At 30.9% G+C, this 25,350-nt stretch overlaps 1 protein-coding gene across 1 annotated transcript in view; it reads left to right on the top strand.

The window, feature by feature from the left end:
• LOC113402552 (D-beta-hydroxybutyrate dehydrogenase, mitochondrial) overlaps positions 1 to 10,656 on the top strand; it is a 39,344-nt gene extending 28,688 nt beyond the window's left edge. Inside the window, exons 5-8 of the mRNA XM_026642841.2 lie at positions 1,352 to 1,505; positions 3,605 to 3,792; positions 6,928 to 7,101; positions 9,058 to 10,656. Of these exons, the coding sequence (XP_026498626.2) occupies positions 1,352 to 1,505; positions 3,605 to 3,792; positions 6,928 to 7,101; positions 9,058 to 9,216 (675 nt within the window). The 3' untranslated portion in view covers positions 9,217 to 10,656. The remainder of the gene's footprint in view (positions 1 to 1,351; positions 1,506 to 3,604; positions 3,793 to 6,927; positions 7,102 to 9,057) is intronic.
• The last annotated feature ends 14,694 nt before the right edge of the window (positions 10,657 to 25,350 follow it).

Genomic DNA, 25,350 nt, shown 5'->3' with positions numbered 1-25,350 from the left:
TTAAATGAAGAGAAAACGTACTATGAAAATTTTTAACAAATTTTATATAACCTCATAAAAATATTTTTATTCGTAAGATTTTTTACATAGTACAAAGTAAACGTTACCACGATTTTACGAGACTTTTTGCACTCTATATATATTGTAATGGCCCATCACATAAAACATTGGATTTTAAACGAGAATCGTATATTTGAATGTGCTTTGCACTACCAAACATGCCCAATCATGTGTCCAATTTATGTTTCTAAGTCTGTCTTGAGATACTGAGACGTATGTTAATCAGACACTGATCCAGGTATGAGGCTAGCCAATACTCAAAGACCGAAGAAATAATATATTTTATTTAAGACACGTCACAATTATTTGAGTACCCTGTACTGGCTGATGAATACATTATAATTATCTAATAAGAAATTGTTATGATTTCGTCATCATGCCAAATCTGAAGTACGACTAAAAAGGCGATGTGCTGATGACACAATATTATTTTATTATATAATATATGTCGCTAGTAAACGTACACGTTTAATAAATCCAACGAATAAGCTTTAAAGCCATCATAATTTATAGACAATAATATTTAAATTAACGAGATTATTAACAAAGTCTAATAAAGGCAGATATTATACTGTGTACCGCTCGCGGCCAACATCCATTTAACCTTGTACTCACAATTAACAAAAATGGAAATGCTATAACTATTTTCAGCTTTAAAGCCGCCTACACGCAGACTTGTCTTTATTTATTTTTTTTACGTTTTACCAATATTTAAAAATTAATCCGGACTTCCTTTGTTTTGATAAGGTTTTTTATTTGATTCGTTGTTAGTAAAACATTTAATTTACAATTTTATGTTTAATATATTCAACTATATTGAAAACATTGAACGAAGCAAACATTTATTGACGTGAAACATGTGTTATCGCGTTTTAAGATAAGACCGATTCATATGCCGTGATGGAAAACAGCATGACGCTCTTTAATGCCTTCACGCTCCTACTCCACCGCCACTGTCTACTCTTTTGTAAACGGATACAATATTGTAATATATGTATATAGGCACGTATATTTCTCCACGTGCATTACACACGCAGCATAATTATATTTATTGTTTTAATGATTTTATGATTTCATTTAATTAGAGGTCCTTAAATAATTAAATATTTCAGTAACCATCAATTTCGATGTATCACATCTGCTGGGCGTCCGTGAGAGCGGCATTCTTTTAATCTATCATTTTATCTAAATAACGAATTATAAAATAAAATTTCATAATAAATCTTCAAGCTAATTTTAAGCGACCTCATTCGTTATTTGTATATAACTATTACGTAACTTCGGTTTCCAGATACTTTCGGCGTCGTTGTATATTGTTGATCATCTGCCAGAGGGCGCTCAAGGATTATGGGCCATCGTCAACTGCGAGTCTTGGTGTGCCCTCGGCGAACTGGAATGGGTGCCGTTCTCCGTAGTACGCAGAGCAATGGATGTCAACCTTTTAGGTAATTAGTCTGCACAAATACAGCGTACTGCTCCTTTCTTCTGTAAGATGGCTCTAAGGGTACAAGTTGCTTCTTGTATCGCATGGATACCGTACGTACCGCATAGATGGCGGTAGGTTACTGAAAAGATTTTCAGTTTCTCTCCAATGTATTACGATGATAATTTTATTGTTACAATTCGAATATTATTAACACATACATATAAATTGCAGCTAAATTCTTCACACTATAAAGGATAAAAATAAAAAATAATATTATGTTCTAAAATAACATTTTTTTTTTTATAATTTATTTTATTAGTCTTTATACCACCAAACTTATATTGTTTTTTATCAGATAGACGTAATCATGACTCTATTTTCTACCTAGTATCTTTTTTATTTTTTGTATTATTATGATATAGAAACTTATTACAAATTAAGTAAGTCATAAAAATGTTTACTAATTATTTATATGCCTGCATATAACACATAAACTTCAGTGATAACGTCTTTATATTTCTTCTTGAACGAAAAATGCCTCGTTTAGTAAATAGCCGTTATTATGTCACAACATACGTGACAGTCGCAACATTTTTGTTAGGTGAAACAAATTATTTTGTATACTACCTGGTGATCACTCATTTCGTCCATCATAAATAAGATTTACATTTTAAAAAGTATGTAGTATCTTTGTAATATTCACAACAAGATTATTTTAATTATCTATCCATTCGAGCTTTATTGTGTAACAAAAGTAAAAAATAAGTTCTTGAGTCTAATCAAATAGAAGAGAACATACAAAATTAGTACCAAATAATTATTATTTCAAAATTAGAGACTATTAATAGAGTATTTCGAATTAACCGTTAATTAGTAGTCGCTTTTGTAAATAATGAGAATATTCATATTATTTTAGTATGTGATGATATTATGTATATTTAATATACATAATTAAAAAAATGTTATGAAGAATGTCTGAATAAAAAAAAAAAAAACAAAATTATTTATACCTTTTTAATTAATGATAAAGTATATAGCGATATTTTAGAACAAAATCAATTTAAAAATATCGGTATCCGACTGACCAACTATGTCCAAACAAACATGATACCAAGCTCTACTTAAAGTTTAGTATTTTATGAACATTGTTACAATAAGCTTTGCGCCGGCGACTACGTTCATTATGGAATGAAAAGTAAATGTGGATACAGACATTATATATGCGAAATCGTTCGAGATGACTTTATTAATTTATATGATGATTTTATATATATACGTCTGTGTCTGCAAAAGTTAATAGTCAAAGTATATAAAAATATGAGAGAGTGGGTCAGCGTGACCGAATAATCTCCAAGAAACCTTCTACTTAAAAGGAAAGTTTATTATGCGAGATCTAACTTGGCCAGTCAGAAGTTAGTAATGAGTGTTTGTTTTTATATAAATTTTAGGAAAAAAGTGGGGAATCTACACATTATTTTGTGCTACAGATCCAAATGCGTATACTTAATAATATATTTAATTTTAATAATAACTTGGCGGTAGGGCTTTGTGCAAGCCCCTCTGGGTCGCAACAAAACACTCATCAAATATACAGCCTAATATATATTGTTTGAAGAGTGAGTGAGCCCTTATAACAGGTACAAGGGACATAACATCTTACTTCCTAAGGTTGGTGGTAAGGAAAGTTTTATATTTCTGGCTGACTGACTGGCAACTGGGCCACCATTTACCCGTCCACCTAACTATATCATAAAAAATGCCCCGGAGAAGCCGGTCAAGTTAAATTGCGCTAATGGCAAAAATTTATACATAATATAATTCTTTTAATAGTAATCTGTGAATAAAAAAACATCAATGCCAACTGTTTGCCTTTATTTTAGCGTTTATATTAATTTCGTCCATTCCAATGTATATTATAAATTCTTAATTAAATTTCAAGGCCCCGTGACAAAATTACAATATTTCTCTTTTCAAAATTAGACAAATTTTATAATATATTCATAGTAAAACCATGAGAAGGGTGAGTTTATTTATTTATTCACCATGTATATATACATTCGAAACGTGCTTAGAATATATATATATACCACGCCCATTTAATTGGGCATATATTTTCAGGACCAGCCCGGCTTGTTCAAGTGATGTTGCCGTTGGTGCGACGGGCGAAAGGTCGTGTAGTATTGGCTTCATCTATCCTGACCCACGTCGCGGCTCCGGTGCGAGGTGTCCACGCCGCGTCACTCGCAGCGCTCGACGCTCTTGCCGCCTGTCTGCGTCGAGAACTGAAACCGCGTGGCGTCGATGTCGTAAGTCACTTAACGATGCTGGTTATATACTACAAGATTCTTTAATCTAAACTAATTTACAAAATTAAAAAAAAATCCAGATGGGATTATAACATTACCATAAATAACAAAAAAATAGTGATTTTCGAGGAACTGACTAGAGTAGAGTGCCGGGTTACTTAATAATATATACTCTCAATACAAAGAGGCAAATAATTAAAATATATATATATAATTTTTGAGAATAAGAATAATACAAGATCAAATTATATACGTACATAATTTATTACAATTTAAGTAAGTATAAATAATAGAGAGAAACTGGTAGTTTTGCATTTTATTATTGAAGTTGCCGAGTAAATATGACTCTTTTTTTGTTTCTTTTTTGAGTAACTGACTGACTAAATGTTAGATATGATTGAAATTGTTCAGTCATGTCATCTGAAAAATATTTTAGAAGTTTACCATTCAATTAAGAATTTATTATGGATTTATTTATATTTTGCAAATTACACTAAAAGTTCCAAACTAAAGCAAACGGGTATTGTGTCCGAGATAAAATAAAATGCAATGGCATTAAAATTATATAATACGTGGTTGTGCAAGCCTGTCTGGTTCCACCCACTCATCATATATTCTACCGCCAAGCAGCAATACTTTGTATTGTTGTATACCAGAGTGAGCCAGTCCTTATTTTTGACAGCCTTAGGGCCTAGTTGTAGCGGATCTGTAGTCGCTGCCAAATTGATTTAGACCGGTCCTATGCATGGGCAGTGGTGACCAGGAACCACCTGGTGGCCCAGCAATGAGGAATAAATAAAGAAAGCATGTTATAATTTATTTCAAAAATAAAATAATTGTTTCACGCCTTGACATTAACATTTAAACAGTTAATTGAGTACGTAATTATAAGGTAAATTTTTAATAAAGGTTAAATTATAGAATTACTTATTCAGTTATACAACCCTTGTGTATTTTAAATAAAGAAAAATTATAGTTGAAATATGATTTTATAAAGTGAACACACCATTTATTGGATCCTGTAGCATCGTTACACGACCTAGCTTTATTATCTCTAAATTACGAGGCTTAGTTACTACACCGAGCAAGCCGTTAATATTTTCTGCAACATCTCACCACCAAGTAGTAAGAATGAGATTTTATAATCATGTAAAATAAAAATTTTAGTACCAAATATAACGAGTACTAATTAAAAAAGAAAAATAACGTATTTTATAATAAAATAACACAAAAGCTTTAAAGAATAAACAAGTTGTTTTTAAATATTTATTTTAATTACAGTGTGTTCGAAATTCGAAAAAAAGTATTTCAAGCGTGTGTTAAATTGTTCTTCTTTTGAAGTCCGGAAATAGTTGAATATGAAGTTGCAAGCGCGGTTGCAAGCAATAAATTGTGCAACACAAAACAGCAATTTAAAATTGGTAACGTTAATTAATATTCAAATAAAATAACGCAAGATCCATTTACATCATATTTAACAATAAAGCTACAAACGAATAAAGAAATATCTTCGTCCTTAAAACAAATCAAATTAAAATTGCGCTAACCTATTAGAGGTTATTAATAAAGTTATTAAGGTTTCAACTGTCGTAGAAACTAGTTAACCTAAACCGCATAGGAACTAGCATTCGCAGTCGTAGTAATCTTGATTATAAACACGTCATTAAGGCTGTATCAAAAGCCGCGGTTGACAGGGTGACATAACAAGTCTGAAAAGGCTTGAATTTCTAAGAATAAGAACCTGCATTGAATTTTTTAAACCATTAATTCGGTTGCTCCTAATTATACACAGCTGCTAACACGAAAAATATATATATGTATCTACATTTTTCCAAAGTATAAACAAAATTAATTGATGTTATCAAAATTAAGGAAATAACAACGAATAATTAATTCAAATTTTGAGTTTGATATTTAGATCTTTTCAAACCATAACTTTGCGTTCACAATATTACCTTTCAAATAAAAACTTTTTAATAACGAAAAACACTTTCGATAACGGAAGATTGAGGCTTCAACCCCAAGCGTACACCACAGAGTTAATGTGCTAATATTTCATCTGGTGCTCAGAAAACAACTTGAGAAAACCTGAATGTTTCGGATAACACCGCATTGGGGGTGGGAAAGCCAAAAACTATCAGGAACTGTAGAGCTCTGCTGCATGCGAACAATACTCATATTTAATTTAAATTTTAAGCTCGACAATGATCTGCTAAGTTCACTCACAGGCATGGGGCGGCGTGGTAGAATAAACTTGAAACTTCCAAAATTTCTACAAAAGAGTATACGAGGGATTTGCCGAGCAGTGGGTTGTTTACGGATTTAAAACTTCAAAAGTCATATTTCCTTATTTTTAAATATTTATAAACTAACATTAATATTAATATTCATAACATTACATTAATTAAACCTAAAAAAATTTTCAGTAGAAGCAGATTGAACTTTATTAATATGACAACCGAATTAAAACTAAAACACTACATGTGAGCTTTTACCACCTAATAGTACCTGTTCTGATACATGATTTCGTTACATCATGTACGTGCCTATCCAGCTTGCTCATGCAAAACCGATACCAAAACGTAGGGCGTCAGCGCTGTTTCTTCCGAGACTCAATTAGCGAGGATAATTCGATTCGCGAAGTTTTAGAAACATACTTGTTAAGAAACCCTCTCTTAAGTTGTCTGCGCTGTTCAAAGAGCTCGGAACTTTCTGATCGACTCTCTTTCAGCATCGATTAATCTTCATTTTATAAAAATCGATTCTTTGTTTAAATAACTTCATATAAATGTTAAAAATCTTTTCAAACTTACTTACAATATTCTCATGTGTGTATGTCATAAATGTATTATTTATTTTATAACCTTGTAGTATGTAAAATTATACAATAAAAATATGATGACTGTCATTATGATTACTTTAAGTATTATATTTATAAAATATGACTTCAAATCAATACATAAAATTAAATTAATCTTATCTCTAAGAAATAAATACCTTAAAGGGACTTACCCCTGAAGGGATAAAAAGACAGTAAATATAATCTTTACGAAAGTAAAGACACCAATAGCAGATTATCTTAAATAAACAATGTGTTTGTTACTTTCTTACAAGTAAATAATAAATTCGTGTCAGGTGGTCGTTGCCGCTGGCGAATATACAACGGGCAGCGCGTGGCTCTCAGAGGAAAAACTTCTGGAACAAGCCCGCGATATGTGGAAGAGGCTTAGCGACGAACAAAAGGGTGCCTACGGAGAAGACTATTTCGAACAAGCACTCCGCAGCTTAGAGAAATATACTAAAAGCCCTGTAAGTACAAGACATTACGTCAACATTTCAAGTACCCTATAGAACTCATTTTAATCGTTTTATGTTTTCGTTTATTTTCTTTCTAATAGTTGTAAATAAAAAAACTAATAAATACTTTCTTTACAATCTGAAACCACTCGACCGCTACTAGAGCAAATTATATTAAATATAGTTTGCGCATATCACCTTTTGTAAATATGTGCAAACTAAAATAAATTAAAAAGCCTCCTGTTCTCACATTTTGATTACAATGAAACAAAAGCGAAGAGTTATTTTTTTCATGTCTGTAGGCACAGCTCGTTTTGTCGCGTTGTAAGGGTCATTGGACTTTATGTGTCACATTATCCACATGCCTTTGAAAAGGTTTATAATTAAAACCATTGAATTATATTAAAACCATTAAAGTTACATCTTACAAGTTATTAGACAATAATAAGAATGAAGTACCGAATATAATTAACAGCCAACCTTTGTGTTTATCTGCTATCAGTATTATAAGCAGACTTTGTACTATATGCATATAAGGCAAAGCAAGTCGAGTGCGCCCTCCAATGAACACTACTGCTTCGTATTATACGTTCTTTACAATAAAGATGTCTGTTCGATTAATTCATTCGCCTTTGTTAAGTTTTTGTTGTCAGCGATGCGGCCAAGTTGTTAGGGTTCTTGTCTATCTTTCTACCGATTTGTTTTAAATTATAATTGCATACTTTTCTTGCTCGTTTCTGTAGGTTTGTTTCAATTTCCGCTTTGGTTTTAAATCATTAAACATTGCCTATAGTTGTATTTGTTTTGTGTTATGTAAAATCAACATATTAAGTCTTATAACACAAATATGTAAAAAAAATGTTAAATAATTACTGGGATTGATATGAAAAGACATATTTTTACTTCATCGTGAACATAATATACATTTATAAATGTTATTATGCACATCTATATTAAAATTTAAAACTGAAGAATTTTTGTTTGTTTGAAAGTACTAATCTCAGGATCAGAATTTAATTTTCAGAAAATCTCTTCGCGCTGTTTAGACCTTTTTAATTTGTAAGAGAAATATCGAATATATAACATCACGGTAACTCACGTGTGTGTCGTAGTAACATTGAACGTGGGTAGAGTCACACGTGGCAGCCACATAATAAAATACGAACATGCAATATAAGGCGCTAATCGTTGAAAACATCTCACATCATTAGATACAGCAGCAAGGTTCAATTACTACATAAGAGGGTCTAAATAAACTGTCGATAATTACCATGTGGATCACGTTGTAGATTCCAGACACAGCAAATCGTTTCGCTTATTAGTCACACATACCTACTCAATACTATCAAATGAAATAAATTAAGTGTGATAATGTTACCAAAAATATATAATACTACCTATCGGACCATCGTCATATGAAAAACTTATATTCAGTAGCATTGATTTAAATAATAAAAGTATTTTTATTTATGTAGCAATATTTTATTCAATTTATTTATTGTTTGTTTAATAGATATCCATACTGACTTCCTATTATTGTAACTAAGATGTGTCTTAAGCTTATATTCTATTCCGTAAAAAAACGTCACATACATATCTCGGTAAATAGCCAATAACTCAGTCTCAACGTAAGAAGTCAAGTGCAATCCGTTTAACGGATATGTTAAATCTCTTGATACATCGGTACAAAACATGACTTGCAGGCAATATTGCTTACCCGTGTTGTATTCGCACTATTCGCCGTGCTCATATCGGTTTCATAACAGGCCATACATCCATCATCAGAGCTATGCAATCTGGAACGGCGATGAATTACATTTTAATATAAATTTTTCAGTAGTATTATAACAACAACACATCCATAAATATCGACACATAATTTCCTAATATTTAATATCTTAGAATAATTGACATCAGTTTGTTGTACACTTTGTTCATAAAATTATTTAATTAATTTTTCATTTACAGGATGCTGACCTGACTGCGGTGACTCGCGCGTTAAGCGACGGTGTGACCCGGACCTTCCCACTCGCCCGCTACACCCCTGTGTCCCCACGCGAGAAGCTGAAGTCTTTGTTAGCCGAACATATGCCTCGCTCGCTGTACGAAGGCCTCTACACAGATTAAAAATCTTATCTACCATCAAACAACTTTTATTAAAAATTTAATTGAATGCTCTTACAACACTAAATTTTATGAAACGACGATGTAACTATAGTTATTTTAACTTTACATCTATGAAAATTTATATCATAGACTAAATTAATGTCATAAATTTAAAACGAAAATTGTATTTTGAACAAGTTTTCCCTTATGCTAAATGAGGCCAGCTCGCCGTTGAGGCTTGCATGAATTATGTAAGCTTTTAAGGTCGAGTAAGTTTGCTGATCATTTATGCGAGCATCTAACACTTGAACACGTATGCAGTATCTGTTTTACGTGACGTCATTTGTAAATTCGGTTTTTTTTATTATATATATATATAACATATTTGTTTCCCGTATGTGTATTTTGAAATCATAAGAAATATATTGTATTGCCCATGATTGAATTACTATGAATGGAGACTTAACTTAAACATAAACTCAACGACAATGTTTGTGTATTATTTTGTATTAACTTTTAAACATAAATATCTATATGTTTTTGTTTTTATGTTGATTTTGCTTAGCAGTTTAATAAAACACGTGATCATGCGTTATAAGCTTGAATACAAACCAAGGTAACGTAAGCATTCAAAAAGGAATGAATGCAGTTTTATTTGAATTTCATTTTTATCGCTGTATTGAATTCTGAAAATAATTTCAATCAATCAAAAGTAATACCCAGTAAATTAATCAAGTTCTTGTACGGTATTAATTTTAATGGTCATATTTTTTCATATTCTAAATATCAGTCAACTTTTAACGAAACAGGAATGGCAATTTTTCACTTGCCGGTTACTAGATTTGAGATGTCAGTCACACGTGCTCGTGAGCTATGGTCGCTTTAATGATTGATTTTGCCCTTTAACATGCAAATGTTAATCTACATTACATTTTATTTATATATTTCTAACTTCTACTATTTATTATTCTTATTTCTATTTAGATCAATTTTATAAGAAATAAAAAAAAACGATATAAATAATTAAATATAAGTTACAGTAATGCATATTGTTTAGTTTTGTTAGTAATTTAAGGGATACAAATTATTGTGTTTCAGTAGATTTATCTATTCTAGCTTTTTGAAATACAAATCCAACGCAATCGTTAAAATAGCAACCAATATGTCGTAATAAATCTCTTCGCTGAACGTGATAGAGTATGCATTTAGTATCACATCGTGCAAACGTTTTGTAAAACGTTTTCAAATGTTCAATGAATAAAAATAGCAATGATTACTTTGATTGGAAGCGTATAAATATAGCGATACTCAATTAACACGATGAATTATTTCTAAACAATTTAAGTTTATTCGCTACATTTTTAGTGCATTTACGAGAAAGAATACGATAAATTTACATTCGCCTAAGTAGATTTTTGTAAAGCATGTTTGTTAATAATAAAATAATTGGACAAATTAAAATTCTTTTTTTATTTCTCAACAATCTTTCAACAAACCTAGATATAATCCAAAGGAAAGGAAACACTCGCATGTCACATTTTCATTATAATTTATTCATAGTAATGAGAGTGACCTTGTTCAGGTTAACAAAGTCGATGTTAAAGTCTACAAATACATCTGCATAATGTCGACCTTTGTATCTCCAGCTACAAAATTATCAAAATATAGTAATATTATAGTAATAATAAGATACTAAATATACGATGACATAACATGCTGCAGACAATAAGCAGTATATTAAGTAAATTATGTTTCACGACTGTTCCGTTGCCTTACTTAGAAAGTTTCGGGCGAGTTAGGATATTGCATGACCTTGAGAATACCAAATGCAGTATTATTCTACTGGCGCCAATGCTGACTTTGAATGGGTACTACATATTGCTTACGTATTATTTGCCTTCTGTTAATCTAATTTTGCAAATAAAATGTTTACAAATAAATAAATATTATATTTCTGTTATTGTATTTTCAAATGATTTCGTATTTATCTTTCAATATATATAAAAGTAATTGAGTATTATTTATAGAGTTCAATCTATCAATAATCATATTCATAAACTAATTGCTATTAACGATATTATTTCACGTAAATTCCTAAAAATATACTTTTAATAACATAGAATTATAAATAGAGATAAGTATTCATTTTCAAAGTTTGAAATACTCCTACTTTCGTAATTCTATATTCGAGACTACGAAGTCTGCTGGTGACTTTTTGATCTTAAAGGACAGTGAACGATAAAATAGAATACCAAATTAAAATGAAATGTCTGAAGCAAAATTTAATTAAAAATATATTAAATTTACGTCCACTTATATTCAATGCAGAAATCTCCGAGAGAAAATAAATAGACAAATTATTAAACAAATAACCTCTGAAATAAATAAAAAAAAAGAAATAAAACATTGTAATATAGTAATTAATTGCATCAAACGGTGTTGTTATCATGACCGAGATATGAATAAAATAACTGGGTAATTTAAATGCATATGAAAGTCTGTGGAATAAAAATAAAATCACCAAAAAAACGTTTCAAGTATGAACCTACATTCACAAAAAATACTGAGAGTATATCATTTAAAACTTTGTTTGGATTCATAATTACCGTATGTTATGATTATTTGAGCCCCCAATTCCCAACGCCACATCGTATTCTGCTATCATTATAACTCGTGCTTACGGATTAATTGTCTTTCGCAGACAATACGACGCACTCAACAATTTACACACATCTTAGAGTTCGCTCGTAAGTAAAATCTCAATCTTATTTAAGAATCTGAAATTAAATTTGTACAGAAATACATATAGGCATAAAATCTTATTAGCCAATCACAAAGCAGACCAAATTACCTACATTGACAACTGTATAAAATGCCCCTGGCAGCCACCTGGGACCGGATAGGCTACCTTTAACCTCGACCTGAAAACCTTGCGGGAAAGGTCACACTGCAGTAAGCTATACGCGAGAATTTCACAACATAACCGCTGAGCTACGACAGCGGTTTGATCAAAATATTTCAAATGTGCAAGTTGAAACTTTAAGTAGTTTAGTGTCAAACTATCATGACATTCTACTTACAATAGAACTTGAGCTACTGTTTCACCTGAAACTGAATGGTTGAATAACCGACGAAGCCGTCATATCAAGTTCGACATTGAAGCGCTCGGGTTATTTAAATATCGTACATCTTTTAAAAATAAGGTTAATACTGGTTTTTAAAATCAATTAAAGTTATATTTTTTTAGATGATTCTATTATTTGATGAAATTAGATATAAAAAGGCCAATCTGGGGATCTAAATTAATTAAATACATATCAGTCATAACGGTATGTCTGTTATGTATCTAATGAGTATAATAATAGCTGTGATTGCATTTTATCCTGTAAACAGTTTTTACTTGATTCAGTATCGTAATCGTATTTTGAGCGACAAGTGAGTAAAGACAAGAATTCAGAAAGTTCATAAAAATAGTAAGAAATCCCTCAATTGTCGGGACCCACCGTCGTTTCTTTTCAACATTGGTCCATTTCTCTTCCTCCTTTATGACTTACTTATACTTTTACTTATATTACTTATATGACTTACCTTATCCATTAATTTATAAATGTGATAAAGTATTGTTTGCAGATGAATAAATATGAAACCGCGCCTGGCTAGAGCCACGAACAGACTGAGTAGGTTCGAACCTAGGTCGACAAAATTTTACTTGCGGCTTATTTCCAGATACTTATCATATTTTTGTAGTAACTCAGGCATCGAAAAGATTTATTTACAACTTTTCAAATATTTCGCATGAAGGGGAATGGAAAAATATTTTTTAAGACTTCTCTAATAACTTAAAAACCATTAACTAAGAACTGATAATTGTAGTATGATTTTTGTAAGGGTAAAAAATGTTATTAGGTACCTTTACTCGTAATATGATTAAAACCGCCGTTGAGTCGGAATTTTATTTAAATTTTAAGTAAATTTAAAAACGTTTTATATTTCAATTAAATTTTGTTTTCATGACTACACTAAAAATTCACCCCTAAGATTAAGCTCTTTAATATTTGATAAAATTAACGATATTCATTTATTAAATTAACTCTAAGGCAGGTTGCCTTAGAGTTTGCGTTAATCTGAAGGTAAAAAATATATATTTCATCTCCGTCACTATTTAATTAAATTAGTCTTTAAAAAATACAATCATAAATTACATTCGAAAACAAGAAAAAGATGTATTATATTACAAAATGAATTTTACAAAGGAAGCCCTAAATATCAATCCAATCCCAATAACCGTTACTTTCCGTAAAAAAATGTCATTTGCAATTTGGACGAGTAGTTTTAGAGATGTTACGAAATACTTGAATAAGCACATGAAAAGAAGACGTGGGCGAGCGGTATGATATATTATCTCAGCGTGGGTGGAGAGGTCTCTTGGCTCGATATTGGTTGTATTAAAATACATTTTATCCTAATAAATATTATATATCCGAAAATTAGCTAAATTAATGAAAATAAATTACCACATCAATAGTACCCAGATAATACTAAACAATTAGACAATGTCTTAAAATACATTTATCAAAATATAATATTACATTCATAAGATATTTTCAGATATTTAATCACCTACGATTATTAAATAATATTAACATAATTGCCATGTACATCATGACAAGCGTAAAGTGTGTTCCAATTTTGAGTGTTAAAATTTTGTTCCTTTATCGGTATTGGTGTTGTTAAATGTTTCCTTAAAGATAATTTGTTATGGTATTGGAAATGTCCAGGATATATATAATGCCAGATATTGCCATGCCGTGTGGACTGGTGGTTCAGCAAATGATCCATAAGGTTCTAGCTAGCCATGGGAAACAATGGATGGTGCTGTTGAAAAAGATGATTGGTAGAACTATAACTAAAATCCCGTATCTTTCATTTACAAAATACTCATTGTAAGTATTTATATTTACGATATGTGTAACTTAAGAATTCTTTTTTCAAGACGCTATTATTTCTTAAATAAAAATGATCACCGCTTAAAGCATAGTCTGTAATCAAAAAGTACTGCTTAACTTTTGTATTCCGTTTGAAAGAACGCATAGGATTTTATACTATGTACATGCTAAATAATTTAAGTGGGTATCTAATCCGAAACAACATTATACTACGAAAAATTTTCAAAGAAATGATGTCAAAATTTATAAACTACTACATATTTTCGCTAGCACACATTGAATGTGCATAAATTATTAAATGGGCCTTAATTGTTAATACTTTTACGCTCTCTGGATCCTATCTAGGTTAAATAACTTTAAATATTTCTTATGTACATTAATTTAACCCTTTATGCGTATTGAGATATTGTTTGAAGTTATGTCCATTGTTTTTTATACATAACTGAATTCAACGTCTTCATTTTAACAGCAACATCAAACAGAATAATTTCATATACATTAAAAACTCAGATTAAACAAAAGTAAATACCTACTATTCAAAATAAAAATATGCAGTATTTTTTGTGGAATACTAATATACATACGTTAAATAAAACGTGTAACTAACTATATAATTCTTACAATTATTAATTCAATAGAGAGTATTTTACTTTACACGACGAGTTTATTTAAACTGTTGATTGCTTACACGTGCAAATAAATATAGAAACAAGAATAGTAGCATAGAGAATATATGTACACTGAAGCGAAAAGATCGTTGTAGGTTATGCAAAACATAGCTTATGTTTGCCCCCTTATTTTCTCCTACTTTCTCTCTCTCTCTCTCTGCCTTTCTCTTTCTGTTACGTGCCAGTTATGTCAATTTTAGTAATACCTCCTTTCATTAATAGGCGGTTAACATGGTATCGCGGTACAGGTAGTCACTTGCCAAATCATCTCACAAAGTCGCACAGCTCAAACATTTGGCTGAAATCGCGAATTCGCAAGCGCCTAAGTCACTTTCTTCGAAAGACTATTTTTACGGTTAGCCGCAGCGTGTGGTCTGTCAATGCACGGCAAGAGTCAAAATTTACTCTACTTTGGCGTTTGAGCCTTTAGTCTCCTGTGGCCTAGTTATTTACTATTTACATAGTCGTTTTTCGCATTGCGGCCCAGCCATGCATCGTCGAATATAAATGTTAATATTTTTTAAATATTTAACATTTTTTGCATTTTTCTTCACTGTCTCTGGTAGGCCGTATTTTATCATTTCTTACTTATTTACATAGCCCAATCATTGAAATCGACATACGATTTTTTTATTATAAAATAACAGTAGTTTATTTTTTATAGTCAAAATAGTTTTTAGTGGATAACGATGTCTTCGGCATAAAATAAATGGCAATAAATTACAATAAAACAAATTCAAATTTCGATATACAACGCAGCGTTATTCTCTCGGCTTTATTATTAAAGCTCAATATTTTTCCAATTAATCGTACAACTACTTAATTGATCTACGGAAAACTCATTTGCACCTTTACCCTTTAGTTGATGAAGCTTGTTGAATTTGAAAACGCTCAATCATTCATTCGTTCATTAAAAACAAACATCCTTTTATTATCATAGTATACATTACTACTATTTTATTTGTATATTTTAACATCTTTAAAAAAATAACGACAGTTATAACAAAATAATATTTATTTAAAAAATACAATAACTATATACACACGATATTTTAATATTAATCATTTTATATAAAGTCTCCGGTACATAGTCAAGTTTAGATATACTTATAACGTTGCCGCAGTTGCGAAGAATGTATAATTATATAAATATAATGTGTGTAAAATTAATTTCTCAGATAATTATGTAATAAATAATATTGCATAAGTAAGTATACGGCATCAATAGTCTATTAAATAAATGCAGCAGAAATATAGAACATTTAAAAAATTTAAACTTGGAACAAAGTCAAGGCAATTGGCATTACACAAATGAAACTTTTAAAACTTTGGCTATCGAAACATAGCCCTACTCTATGAACATTTTTAATTGAAACTACTTATGTTATAGATTGTATAAAATAAAGGAAAATATTCAAATGGACGCAATATTTAGGTTCAAATCAAATATATGGAATCGACTTTATAACATTGCGAGACAATATTAATCACACGGTAAATAAAAATCGCTATATCGATTGTTGACGATAAAAGTGCTGTCCTAATTTTTTTAGAAAATAAATATATGCCTCACTTGGCATTCTACGGTTCAGTAGCAAGCCTGTTCGATGTATTATATTATATATTAGATTTAGCTTTCAGATTTGAAATACATTTATAAAAAAAAAAAAAACAGAATTTAATTTACTTAAAACAATTTAGTAACCAACCAAAAATATCTGTAAATTCGAATTTATCTTAACATAAGTAAACCATCAAATCATACACGTTGAAGTGAACTATTTACTTAGTTAAGCTTACAAATCCAAATAGAACACAACAAATTACAAGTCGCACCTTTACTTATTGTCCGAGCCTAAAAAGAAAAATTAATCGCGGCTTCATTCAGATAAGCGCACTTTTGTTATTTAATAGTTCTACCCGGTTGTATGGATAAAGGAATCTTCTAAATGTCGAATATAATGTACGATTTAAAACACAAAGGCGGCGCGTGGGAGTTTTTACATTGATATTACAATCGTAAGCGTTATTCACACAGAATATTTAAGTTGATCATCACTTATACATTTACGAAATGTACTAATTTATAAATAATAAGACATTAAGCCTTCATATTGAAATACTTTTGATCATTTATATACTACTCAAAGATAAAATAACATAATCTGAATCGTTTAGAGGACTCTTATGTTTTCGGTACATCAATAGACATAATGAATAATAGTTATTTGATGATAGTTTTATTTTATTGTATAAATATGTTTACTATATTCTATATGATAGAATTTAATTCACTAAGAATTTAATTCACGTATTCACTTCAACATGAGAGATAGTAGTTTAATCATTTGACACAATTTCCAAATTAAATGTAGATTACATGATGAGGTTTACATGAAATTTAATTCCAACTGAGTAATTGTGTACCTCCCTAATTGTTAGAACCTTAGTAACTCGTTTAATTAAAACTGAAATTATTTTTAGTAATAATGCTATTAGTGAAAGACCGTGTGATTTGCCACGAATTCATCTTGAACCATCCATCAGTCAACAGGCTTATTATTTATCTAATTATATTAAATTGGTTTAGTGTTAATAATTTAATGTTAAATAGTAAAAAGACAAAATGTATTAAATTCACTGCTCCCAATGTAAGATGTGTCAAAACGAGTGTACTTTTAAACGGAGAAAAACATTAGATGTTTTAGAATCAATAGAGTTCCTCGGTATGACAATAGACACTAAGCTCCAATGGGGCCCCCATATAAATAAATTGGCGAATAGACTCAGCTCTGCAGCGTATGCGGTTAAAAAAATTAGACTTTTGACTGATGTGGATACGGCACGCCTTGTTTATTACAGTTATTTCCACAGTATAATGTCGTATGGCATCCTACTCTGGGGTAATGCAGCTGACATTAATACCATTTTTGTACTGCCGAAGAGGGCTATTCGTGCAATTTATAACCTGGGCCCAAAAGATTCGTTAAGAGGTAAATTTAAAGAAATTAAAATAATGACTGTCGCTTCTCAATTTGTTTTTGATAATGTTATGTATGTACGCAAAAACATAAATGATTTTCCCAGAAATTGTGACGTACATTCTATTAACACTAGGAACAAGAATAAACTTGTTACTCCAAGTACCCGATTACACAGGGTTAGTAACTCTTTTTTGGGGCAATGTATACGTTTTTACAACAGGATCCCAGAAAACGTTCAAAATTATTCCATTAAAAAATTCAAAAGAATCGTTAAAGAGCGTTTGTGTGCTAAAGGATATTACAACACTAATGACTTTTTAGTTGACTGCACACCTTGGGAATGAAATGATCGCCTCCAGGCTGTTTCAAATAACTAAAATATAATTATTATTGTACATGCAAAATGGAAAAAAATATATATATCCCGCTGAGTTTCTTTCGCCGGTTCTTCTCAGGTCCGAGGTGCTAAATTCCGAACCGGTGGTAGATTTTTCTATCAATAAGCAAGTGCAAACACTTCTACATTGAAAAAAGATTTTTGACTTTGACTTTGACTTTAATTATACTTAAACTTTATGAGAGATAGACATATAATTTCAGTTTAATACTAGCTGTACACCTACATTGAATTTGTACAAGTGCAACATGAGAGAATAAAACAATTCCAACAATAACCGAAGCCAAAACAATATTATTATTTATTACGTCTCGGGCGGATTAAAAAGAAGGTAATTAGAGAATGGTCCTGAAAAAAGTATCTAATTACCAACTTATATGCCAAATTTGAATACCACAGATACAGAAATTGAACTTGAAAGGGAAAACAGATATCTTATCTATTACCAATCCATTTGGAATTTCAAAAAAAGATGAAATAACTCTACGAGGTTCAACAACGTTTAGTATATAAAAACTTGTTTTTAAAAATACTTTCTACTATTAATTGCAATACTAATTACTCCCGTGACAGAATGTTTTGATTATAGTGGAGCTGTATGCATTAGCTTAATTGCATGGAAGGATAATGGAGCTACTCTTTCGTAGTAAAGCAAGCCCCGAACTAATTACTAGACTAGAATTTTCATGAACTAGATCTTACGACGCGGTGAAAGTTAGCTGTATTAATGACATACCATGATTCTTCATTAGGCACACGACAATATTAATTAAGGCCTAATTAGTTTTGTATAAATTTGAAATCAGGAAACGAAATTAATTAAAGTTTATGTTTTGGCTTCGTTACGTCGGTAGATATTTATAACAGAGACCATGAATATGTAATAGTTATCTCTGCTGAATATGTTCGTGAGTATCCGATAATGTTGCTAAGTTGGCTTACTGGTAAAAAGGTTGCAGACCGCATGAACCTGGATTCGACTCTTTTGTGTTGGGTTCACCGATAATGTTTTCCAGTTATTAAGTTCTGAATAGCAACCTGGACTTGTTAGCAGTGAGGCAGTTGCTAGAGGTACAATCTCGTGCCTTAGAGCGAACGGTAATGACATTGTTTCCTCGCCTGATTTCTCTCAGATCGTGTCGAATTGCCATCCTAGCGGATTATGAACGTGCGGTAATAGAGACAGCATCTATGTTACCAAAAACACTAGTGCACTATAATATTTTCTGCGCAATTGGCTACTAAATAACTTGTAATAAAAATATCTAAAAATGCACTCGCAAATATCCCAAGTTTAAAGGAGGAAAAAGTTCCGTATTATGTTTGACTGTGTTTGTTGATTTCGACTTAAGTATTCCTGTTTTGCTCTTGCTTTGGAACTTCGGCCATTCAGGGAAATCATGCTTATTATAAAGTACTTACGCTGGGGAAAGAAAAATATTCTTTTTTATTTGGCTTCTTTTGTTTCTAATATAAGCCCACTTTTTAGTTTTCAGTATATATAGCTAAATATAATATGAATAGCGCAACTCACAGGATTGTGCATCACCATACCCCGTTTTCTTATAAATGACAATATTAGATTAGAATGGATGCGAGGATCTCACACACTATATTATAGAGAAAGTCAAGTAAGATCGAATTTATAATTATTTTGCAAAAAATTGAAGATGAAATATGACATCGCAACTTTGTATACAATTATATCTAGTTACTCATAAATTCATAATAACAAAATAACATCAAATAACTAAAATGCCTCCGACTATTTTAATCTTAGTTGTCTGCAATATACGTTACTTGTTTATTTTCCTTGCAGGTGTAAAACAACTTTATAACAACTAAGCTCTTACAACAAGAAACTATGCTTCCACGGCCTGTTCATATCTGGGAAATATTTAAAAACATGAAATCGTAATTTTAATATTATATAAATAATTCTCAAGTATCAATATCTATATTCCCTAACTATTTTAATAGGTATAGATAATATTTTTCTTTATAAATAAACAATAGTTTGGCTCCTAATTTCACATTCATTAAGCATTCTTTAAATTCGGGTTTTTAATAACTTTATTATTTTACGGAATAAGAGATTGAAAGTTCAATCGAAAATGCCAAAGCGCCATGGCATTAAAGCTGCATTACTTAAGTAGTTCGACACGACATCGCCACAAGAAACACCAATATAGCGACCGAGATCAAGCCACGTACTTTCAACCCCACGACGGTTCTTCAAGAATCCGCCAGAGAGTATTCTGAACAGCGCTCGTACTACGCAGCAATATTTTACTAAATTATTCATGAAATTATTTAGTGTCTATATTGTACTAATATAATGTGACGTAATAATATATATCCTAAAAAATACATAATAACATGCTACAATACATACTTACATACAGTCTGTTATACAATATATTGTATGTTATTTTAGATATAGTTTACTATGCTGACGAAGCCGGAGAGAAAATTTTCGGTCTAGGCTTTTGAAGCGAACGTTGTCAAAACTATAGTAGATAAAAAAAACTCTGTATGAGAAATTTGTGACCTAGAGATTCGTGACTTCCAAAATGTCTACAAAAAAGTCACCGTACTCGCAGTAAACATTTTTATATTTACAAAAATATGGATAAAATATCGAATACTTCGTATAGTTTAGTTTGCTTATATTTTTTATCTTATAAAACCTCCCTATAGCACTCAGAAATAATGTTACTATCTACCAGTGAAAAAATATTTAGAATTAGATCATACAAACAAACCTATTTCAAAATTTTACCTCTTTATAATATTACTATAGATAATTTTTAAACATTTTATTGAGATATGTGATTTTATCACTTTGAAATTCGGACCAGTGGTTTTAGAAATATTACGAGAAATTTAAATAAACGCGTGAAAAAATATACATATAAAAATATATAAAATGGTTGTGTTGTACAATGCATTAGCAAAGTACGAGCGAAAAGATCAATCGGCTAATGTTTAAAAAATATCTCAGCATATACCTATTTTATAATTATTACACAAATAAAGACGGGATAGGTTGTAATGTAATAAATAAATAATAAGTAATGACATAAAAAAGTAAAATAAAAGTTTAAGTAAATGTCCCACTGCTGGACTAATGCCCCTCTCTTTCTTAAAGAGACGGTTTGGAGCAAGTTCTTTTACGATGTACATCTTCACCACCGAACGCGAGGTGAATTATAAACACAAAATTAAGCATGTAAAAATACCCCGGATGGGAACTCGGAATTGTCGATAGAGATTCACGTCTCTATACACTGTGTCTTCACGGCTCACTGGCATAATTTGATGTTACAATAGCTGCTTCATTGACGGTCCACAATAACCTGCTACTGCTATAAAGATAAATTGTTGTGTTTAATGGCATCGTAATTATGATTGAGCGTAATTATATTTAATTTTTATAAAATGATATTGCTAATGAATGCTGAGAGGAATGTGTGGTGTTACGCGAATGGATAGAGTAAGGAATGAGTACATAAGAGGAAGTTTGAAAGTGGCACCGGTAACCGAGAAGCTATCTGGAAACCGGCTGTCTTGGTATGGGCATGTTATGCGGAGGAATGAGGACCATGTTGTGAGAAAGGTTTTGAAAATGGATGTGGATGGATATAGAGGTAGGGGAAGACCCAAGAAACGATGGATGGATTGCGTGAAAGACGATATGGTTAGAAAGAATGTTACTAGTGAGATGACGTCCGACAGAAAAGTATGGAAGAAGAAGACATGCTGCGCCGACCCCAAGTAAAATTGGGATAAGGGCAGGAGGATATATATATATATATATATATATTCGAGGCAAGCCCCGATCATTATTTATATAGCTTTTATGATTACATTTTCCATTTTAATATTGGCTATGAACACTTTTATACCGTACAAGCCTACCATATCGTCATATAATAATGATTACTAGAACTTTTTTACAGTTAAACTGTAAAGATTATTCCACAAATATATGTATATTTTGCCAGAAATTACCATTTACATAAAGTAGTCACCAAACACGACATGCCGACGACTAAACTATACGAGTATAACACCAACCATCTCATAGCTGGCAGCAGTATATGAATGTGTAGCGTCACTGTTAACTCCAGTCCTAGTCGGCAACGCGTTATATACTGATATCTTCACAAAGAGTCGTATATAAGCATGCAAACGCGTCGTGACGGTTATGATAAACAGCTTCCTGTACATGATCTTGTAACTTATATCGAAAGGGATGGCGCTGAGCAATACTATATACATCGCAGCCATTTTACCAAAAAATATATCTATTTATAAAAGTGTCAGAAGTATTATAGAAAAACAAACTTTTAATATTATATTTTAAGTACTCCAGTATCTAAAAATATGTCCCGTTTTTAATTTAAGTTTAAAGATTATTTTGTGACATTTCAGTGTAAAAATAAAATGTCCATTTCGGGATTTCGGGATAAAAAGTTAAGTTTAAATTTTTAATGTATTATATTAGCGTTGTCTCAGCCTACTTGCTTTTCAGGATTTTGATACCCTCAGATTCTGACTATGCCAATGGGCTGTGTTGTAGATATTATTAATATTTAATTATGAAGGAACATGAGGAAAATTAAAATCGACGATATAACTCACACTTGTATTGAAGTTTATTCATCGATAAAAAGCATTACTGAATTATTAATTTCAATGGATACAAATAGCTATCTAGGGAAATATGTATTTCAGGTCGTGCCATATATAACTGTCGTTTACTCCGACCTGGAGCGTCCTTGGCCTTGAATAATGTAAAAGTTTATTCCATAGAGTGCTCTTAATAAAACTGTTTAGCTTCATAAAACTGCATACTGAGTGCATTGGGAGTTCGTACTAAAAGCATAGTTATTTGTGTAGTATTTTTTCATCAGGGGTATGATTTATGTTATGTTATGTTATGATTAAGAAAATTTTCATTATACGACGATAAGTTAATGTGATAAAACTATCTATATTTTATTTTGTATGAAAATAATATATAAATTTACATACATATAAATGTCATATATATTTTTATTCCTGGCTGGCTGATAAACGAAAACCCAATGAGACTTTTAATTTTAAGAGAAGTTTTGGTCTGTACTGTAAAGACATATCTACTAAAAATAATGTTATTTTTTTATTTTAATATAACTATTTGATAAATTTTGCCTAGATATATAAAATGTGTTTATACATAAGTGATATTAATTTAGTCAAACAAACACGCTGAAAAATTGCGCACACAGGGTGGCAACGGAAATCTAGGCTAGATAGTTTACTGTATAGACCCAATAATAAAAAGATGTCACTTTTTAACAAGCCTATTTTCGTAATCACTTTTCAATTCTCTGGACGATAAATATACGAGAAGCCTTATTAGCAATGCAGATGTATTAGAGAAATGAGACGAAAGATTAAATTAAAAAATCCAAATATTGATGGATTGTTATTTTTCAATTGTTTTCTCTTGAGTCTATATCCATTATTTTTCTAATAAACAAAAAATAAATCGAAATCCGTGTTTTTTAAGCAATAATTTATAAAAAAAATATTTATTAAATATTTGAACAATCCCTAAACTAGAAAATACAACAAAATTACTTGAAAGAAGTATCTTTACATCCTTTGATTTAGATTAAACTGCCAAATTATCAATAGGATATAAAATACAGAGAACTTCCACCTGCTAATAAGTACATATCGGGAGTTATAGTGACGTGACACTGTAGATTTTTCTGCTATATTTTATAATACTGAATGAATTAAGGATATAAAAAACAGTGGATAATTTTAAAAAAGATTAATCGTTAAAGCTACTGTCGCGACAAACACAGAAACGACCGAGATTGACCCTTCTATAGAGGCGGTCTTCACAGCGTTGACCTTCTACGCGGACCAGCCACTAATTAATTGATTTCTTTATCGACTTCTAATTTTGCTCCGATTTATCATCAAAATTAATTTAATATATAGCAAACGCATGGTCCATTGTACAGAACACGTGTATGTGTAAACCGAAAATCGCGAATACAAATCCAGACAAGCAACACTAAGTTTTCATGTACCAATTTTATAATACATTTGTCGACCTTTGTGGTTGAGTAGTGTGTACACCGGTTTTCATGGGTCCCGGGTTCTATTCCCGGCCGAGTCAATGTAGGAAAAGTTCATTAGTTTTCTATGTTGTCTTGAGACTGGGCGTTTGTGGTACCGTCGTTACTTCTGATATTCCATAACACAAGTGCTTTCGCATTTTACATTGGGATCAGAGTAATGTATGTGATGTTGTCCAATATTTATTTATTTATTTATATAATTTAGGCGTCAATAGCTCAATGGTTCACGAGCCGCCTAACGATGTCAAGCCGCAGGATCGATCCTGACCCCTTTGGCTATTGTCATTCCAACTCCTAACACAAGTGATTACCTTAAAAGGAGGGGTAAATAGGAATATTAGTAATTCCTTAATTAATTTACTCCTAAACAGGTGAAGTGGCCTATGCCTAACAGTAAGACAAACAAAGGATGCTACGTTTATTGTAATTAAAAAAATAACATACATCAAAATTTATAAATAGTAGTTACATATACTCGGTAGTAGATAAAGCAAACTGTTGCTTCATAATATGTATACAACAGAGACTTATCTACATACAAATACCAAAATTAGGCTAGACAGAGTCAGTGAGAGGTAAGCTTGAAATGCATTCTAGAAACACTAAGGGTAGACAGGGGTGGAGAGAATATTGATCCTCGCCCGTCGCGCCACCATTTGACCGAACATGACCCCCGATATTATGTAGGCACTATACCTGACATCAATAAATTATTATTAATTTGTCTTTTATCGTTTGACATTTACTCTGTGTAAAAAAGTTTTCAATGTTAAATAATCATTTTCAAATTTTAATAAATTGTTAAAAAATAGAAAATAATTAAATAGACTAACTAATTAAAAAGACTTTTGAAATAATAGGTGATCTATTATCTTGTAAATAAATTACAAATATTTTCTTTAATTTTAATGTCTCATCTAAAGCATAATATATATTAATGTGTTATTATATTCGGTTTTAATTTGTTTATATAGTAAATAATGTTAAGACTCCTGATTATTTATTTGCGGGTCT

This window comes from Vanessa tameamea, chromosome 11 (genome assembly GCF_037043105.1).
Source record: "Vanessa tameamea isolate UH-Manoa-2023 chromosome 11, ilVanTame1 primary haplotype, whole genome shotgun sequence".
Taxonomy (NCBI): domain Eukaryota; kingdom Metazoa; phylum Arthropoda; class Insecta; order Lepidoptera; family Nymphalidae; genus Vanessa; species Vanessa tameamea.
This window is presented reverse-complemented; position numbering and strand designations above follow the sequence as displayed.